Genomic DNA, 6,516 nt, shown 5'->3' with positions numbered 1-6,516 from the left:
AAACCAAGGCCAATGACGTCACACTTTACACACGACAACGAACACGACTGACTGGGGGCCAGTCTACGATCGCAAGAATTAGCAGGACACCAGTCCCGAAATGGTGTACATTATGCTACATGGCATTTTTAACTGGTAATCTTAATCTGCTAAAGAAAATTACTTTCTGTGAAATATAGAGGGCGCTGTACTTGATTGATGTTCTCGGTGCTCTCTCTCTCTCGAGCTCTCTCCATCAGTGAAATAAACAAACGCGGGACGCAGCAAGAATATGAATGTCGTTGGGTATTCCCCCCAGACAAGAGTGAATTTTGAAGAAGATTAAAAGCACGGTAAAGTAAACATTTTGTAGTTTGTGATGGAAAAGTTTCCGGATGGCGCCACCACTTTTTCATTCGAAATGAAATAATATAGTATCTAATTTACCTCAATAATGAGTTATCCCTTTTTGTAAAAATGAGTGAAAAAGTGGTGGCGCCATACGGAAAGTTATCCGAAATGAAAATATAAATAAAATGAATGAAATTTCACAGTCAATCATTCAATTCATAAAATAAATATAAATAAAATAAATAAGTTTTTTTCAAATCTAACTCTAAAAATTCAATTTTGTTGTTTAATTCTAAATTTCAATTTTGTTTTGTCTGTGTGAAATCTTATTTTAAAACACCCTAAAAAAAAACCAGTAGACTACCGCACAAATCATAGAGTAAATCTCTGTCCTTACTCTAGGACTCTCTGTCCTACTCTAAAAACAGCATGCTTTTCGCTAGTTGCAATAACGTAACCCTCCTCCCTTCTTATGTTATCGCAACTAGCTTTTCGCTATCACCGCGGCAGACTATTAGGACTTGTCCATAAAAAGTAGGCCTATTCTAGAAAGTGTGCAAGTTCCAAAAAATGACAAATGATTTATGTTTTAATTAATTGCAGTGTTTTCAAATTTGTGAGGCCATGCGAACAGCCGTCTCAATGCCGGTCACAAGATCGCAAACGCTTTCAAAAGATAAGGACATGTCGGCGGCGTCAGCGATAGATGCCGCCTCCGGGGATTCATCTCCGGAAGTACGCAAGAGGTACTCGAAACCAAATAAACAACAAAACAAAGATGTTAGTACTATCAATGCACACCCAAGAGCCAAGGCAGTCACACCAGATTCAAAAGCCCAATACAAGGAGAAAAAGGCAGTGTCTAAACAGAGTCAGTACTCCAGCTTGTGGAAAGTATTTGTGGCAGCTCCAGTACTAGTAGTAATATTCGTTGGGGCTTCTTACTGGGTGAGAGAAGGTATGAAAGGCTCTCGAAAACCTTCCATGCGCAATTCAAACGTGGCCGATATTGTGGAGGAAAACATTAGCAGCATCCGGAAAAACTTCCCAGGACAGGAAGAAGATCTGTGGGTGACGGTCAAAGCTGCTGTTGATTACCACATCAGCTCGGAAGCAGAACCGGAATGCCCGATCATCCTTCTGTTTGGAAGTCATCCGGATGCTTCAAAGACCTCCAGGTGCCTCGTGGAGAAGCTTGGGAGGACCCTCTCTGAGATCCTCGGCAAAGAAAACCCTCACGATTCCCTGTATGAGATCGACGGTGAAGACTTTCAAAACCAGAACGCTGACCGAGCTAAAATGGATATGGATCGCGGTCTGCGAAAAGCTTTCCAAGGAAAGCCCGGGAAGAAAGTCGCAATTGTTTTTAATCTGGACTACCTCCCGCCCTGCTCTGTGCTTCTTTTTCATGGTTACTGCGACACGGATAACGCGATCTTCAAGGATGTGGCTATGATATTCACAGTCACCCTGGATGATCGTTCCCCAAGGCCCAATTCACCGAAAGACTGGGAGCCCCTGGTTATGGAGCACCTGAAGAAAATGTGGGTGGATAAATGTCCGTCACTGCCCTTGGAGAAAGTGCAGGCTTTTCTCAGTAGGATCACCAACAATGTGGTTTTAGTCAAAAGAGAAGAACCAACAAAATGTTAAGGGATTTGGGGATAAAAAAAATGCTGTGCAAAAAAGACCTTGTTGTGCCCAATTTCATAAATCCAGTAAGCAGAAAATTTTGCTTAGCATATTTCTTGGCTAAGCGAAAAAGTACAATGGTTCTACAGTTCCAGCAATGGTAGCTGTGATGTTTTCCCCCCTTCTAGGTAAACATTTTTGGTGCTCAGCAAGTTTTTGTGCTTAAACTGGTTACCAGCCAAAATTCCATAAAGTTAAATTGGGCCCAGGCAGGGAATAGAACCCAATCCACCGGTATCATGTATGGCTCAGGTCTGAGTGAGATTTGAACCAGAGCTCACAGAGGTGAACTTCGGGACGAAATGGGTAGGGGGGGTTGAAAAACAACCAAACCCAAGAATGCTGCACCATTTTAAGGGTCATCATACATTTTATTCTTAAATTACCGTTAACAATAACAGTTTAGTTCTTACCATCACAGTTCTTCTTTAAAACTTTATGATGTTAAAAAGGAACCATTGTACGGTACTGTAGTGATTTTTTTTTTTTACCCCTTTTGGGTTTTTAGTTGTAAATATTTTATTTACTACCAGTTGAGTAGGATTTGAAACTTTGCATGGTGGGAATACGATAATTATTGAAATGTTTGCGGTAACATCATGTAATGAGTACTCTCAATAAATTGGGGTGGTTCTGAAAACCAGAAGGTTCTTTTCAGAACCACCCCAATTCATTGAGAGATATTCATGACTTGGTGTTAGCGCAAACTTTTCCATATACTATCAGTGGGTTTATAGTGGTTACTGTATTAAGCCTACTGGTTTTAAAGAGTACAACACCATGCCCAAATTGATAAATGTCTGACCAGTTAGAGATTGGGCAGACCAGACTAGATTTAGAACCATAGAGTTATATATAAGAACTAGAGGGCGCACTGGCCTATATACGCGCTCCGGCATGCGCACAGGCGGCTATTTTCTAAGTTGACAAAACTGGCATCTCACAGCGTGTGTTTATGCGGCCATTTTGTAAGTTGAACAAACAGCATCGCGTGAGCGTTCAATAAAAAAAACCTCAAACGTGTATTTCATATTCAACGCGCGTGCAGAATGACGCGCTTGTCATCTTGCGGTCCCGTGGCATTTGTGCACGAAGCATCACTCGTGCGCCCTCTAGTTCTTATATATAACTCTATGTTTAGAACATATCAAACTTGGACAGGCCCAATTGGAGTTAAAACTCAAGTTGGGACTAGACTTGTGGACATGTCGTTAAATGTCTGTCACGGTAAAAGCATTCTGACTCTATAATTCCGAATCTCCCCGTGGTATTCTCGCGAGACTGCTGGCCCAGCGAGACTACTGCTCTGAAGACAGAGTAGAAGTCCGCAACCAGCAGTTCGCTTGAGAGCAGTGATATTGCAAGAGCACCGCCACAACTCGACTATCTCCCTGCGACAGAACATTAACGACTTGTCCACAAGTCTAGTTGTGACAAGCCTAGGCTAGAGTTAACTCAAGTTAGCAAGTAACTGAACTTGAGGCTGAGATAGCCAAGTCTTACCTCTAGCCAACTATAAAGAGATGTTGCCATTTGATTTACTACTTTTTCAATTGCCATTTTTTTGTAACCTTAATATAAAAACATTAATGTTTCAAACACCAATGTTCGTACTTTTACATGTGATGCCCTGGGCCAAAATCAGGCCGCTAAATAATAGTGAAGTGGCATTAAAGGCACTGTACACCTTTGGTATAGTTAGCACAAAAAAACATGCTTACCATAATAAGCAAGGTTATGAAATTGGCCCTTGGCGTTGGCATTGGGCATCACATAACAAGTTTTGACTTGGTTGTAAACAATGGTAAAAAGGGATTTTGTATGATTTTCTTTAATAATAATAGTTGTAAATAATGCATTAAATGCTTCAAAGATTTTACCAGTGTCACAACCTTTGCCTGGTACCCTGTAGACTGTAGCAGTCATGGGGCAGCCCCAAGTGCCCTGCTTGTGGAACGGGTCACTTGGGGCTGGCATGACAACACCACGAGAGGTTGAGTGATCGTTATATTAGCTCATGGCAGGGAGTCTTTCGGATGAGTTCACCGGGGTCGACCCGGGAGGCTAATCAAGAGCGTGTTGTATGGTGCATCTTCCTTCAGGATACAAAGACAACGGTCTACATTGATGACAATCAACAGAACGAGACAAAGGTTTTAATGAAATTAGTTGGTTTAACCATCATTTTAATATTATATGAACAATTGTTACATGAAGTGCCGTATGTAGTGAGTTTGTTAAAACAAATTCCATTAATACAGAGCTTTAATTTGTAGTATTTTTTACTGCATGAGGGTGTGGTCAACCAAATTTATGCAATCAAAAACAGGTTCAATTTATAGAAATTTTACCAGGGAAAAAAAATCTAATTCCAAAGGCTGATTCGGAGCGTCATTTGTCTTTGGGGGTGACTTGGAACATTATTACCAGCCGTTGATTTCACCAAACCTTTCCCAACTTAGGATTAATATTAGGAATTAGGACGAGTTAAGTTCCGTATCCATCGACGTTAGGACGCATTGAGCCCATCCGTAGTTAGGACGGGTTACTCGTCCTAACTCGAGATAGGATTAATCCTAGCATTTTGTGAAATCGGCGGCAGGACAGTGTGACCACTCTAACTGGCACTAAATCAGAAAATAGTTTTTCTTTTGTTTATGTGATAGGCTTATCGCCTTACATCACAAAATCTGGCACCCTTGAAGTTTCAGGGTTTACCTCTAATGCTAGAGACTGTTCAGTATTCTTTTTGCTGTGCTTGTACAAAAAAGATTAATTCAATTAATACATGCAATTTTGAGATTGAACATTTAAAGGTAGGGTCATATGGTTTCAGGTGAATACATGTACATTGCATACTTGCCGAGAAAACAGCAAAAACTGTTTTTTCACATGAACGTCAAAATACGTTTTTATGGTCATTCATTTTTGGATTATTTACCACATATGATCGTACCATTAAATCTCACATTGTTAACCTGATTAAAGGCAGTGGACACTATTGGTAATTACTCAAAATAATTATTAGCATAAAACCTTTCTTGGTGACGAGTAATGGGGAGAGGTTGATGGTATAACTTCGCACTTCGTGTGACAAGGTGTTTTTTCTTTCATTATTATCTCGCGACTTTGATGACCGATTGAGCTCAAGTTTTCACAGGTTAGTTATTTTATGCATATGTTGAGATACACCAACTGTGAAGGCTAGCCTTTGACAATTACCAATAGTGTCCACTGCCTTTAACAATGGCCCTATTCTGAATTGACAGCTACATCTTTGGCTACAACTATCTCTAAGGGTGTTGCTCAGGATGTACTATACTTCAATGCATGATAAATTCTAGTCAGGCTGGATCTGGATATTCTCAACGCTCTAATTAGAGCCAAACGAAAAGAGAAAAGTGTGAAAAAACTTTTGCTTTAGATGTGGGTGGAAAACCCGAGAGAATTATTCCATGGAAAACCCATGCAGTCAAGTAGGGACTGAAAACCCAATCCACACAGTACCCTCGGTGGGATTCGAACCGGGGTCCCATAGGTGAAAGGCAAGGGCAAGACACCCCTACACCAACCTGACCGCCCTAGCATAGACCTTTTCACAAATACCACTGCGCAAGCGACCCGTGTTCAATGAGGTGCATTTTGGGATAGCTATGGATCAAATTTGATCACCAGCTAGACCATAATGCACCTTATTCCAAGCTTTACACGCGCCCAAGTATTTGCGAAAAGGTCTACTGCCGTAGCTGTAGCCACCAATTCAGTCTATGTCTCATACTAAAAATTCAACTTGTTAATATCCATTATCCAGTGCAGCTTCCAAACAAACAAAACAAAATAATTTGTTAACTTGTGGTTTTAAACTTGTATAATGATCTGAAATTTGTAGAACTGTTCAATTAATTTGTGAAATTGAGCAACATTTTTTATAAGATCTTGAGGAGTACATATTTTGAAATAAAATTAATTGCTACAGAATATTTGGTATTCCTGATGTCTTTATAACTTGTATCCCAGTAACAAAAACAGTTAAATGACCCTTTTCTGAAAAAAGTTTTCTCAATTAAATTTTTCGCAAAACAGTATCGCTTTTAACAATAATTTTTAATTGAAAGAGGTCCGTTAGATTGGAATGAAGTTTATGGAAGCACCTTTGTTTTTGTGTCATATTATTAAACAGCATCCCCCATAAATAATTGGCTGAAGTTTTTCATATTATACAGATTGATTGAGCATTAGAAAATTGTAGCAAATAATAATAATAATAATAGACCGTTTTTATATAGCGCTTTTCACGCCGGTCTCAAAGCGCTTCCGACAATATTACCCCTGGTCACCGGGCCTTAAATCATTCTTTAAACCATCTCAGCTCCCTGGGGAGTATACAGCCTGTGCGACAAATACATGCGCTACTCGGCTAAACCAATCACAAGAACCACCTCTGCCCTCACAGGTACCCATTTACCCCTGGGTGGAGAGAAGCAATTATAGTTA

General features: G+C 40.1%; 2 protein-coding genes across 2 annotated transcripts in view; both read left to right on the top strand.

Annotated features, from left to right (window-relative positions):
* Nucleotides 1-6,516, top strand: part of LOC139947870 (guanine nucleotide-binding protein-like 1) — a 395,329-nt gene that overhangs the window by 89,121 nt on the left and 299,692 nt on the right. The window lies entirely within an intron of this gene.
* Nucleotides 214-1,983, top strand: LOC139948224 (torsin-1A-interacting protein 1-like). Its single transcript, XM_071946310.1, has 2 exons — nucleotides 214-332; nucleotides 934-1,983. Exon 2 carries the CDS (start codon nucleotides 955-957, stop codon nucleotides 1,981-1,983), a length of 1,029 nt encoding a protein of 342 aa, XP_071802411.1. The 5' UTR covers nucleotides 214-332; nucleotides 934-954.

The sequence above is a fragment of the Asterias amurensis genome, chromosome 15, assembly GCF_032118995.1.
Source record: "Asterias amurensis chromosome 15, ASM3211899v1".
NCBI lineage: Eukaryota > Metazoa > Echinodermata > Asteroidea > Forcipulatida > Asteriidae > Asterias > Asterias amurensis.
This window is presented reverse-complemented; position numbering and strand designations above follow the sequence as displayed.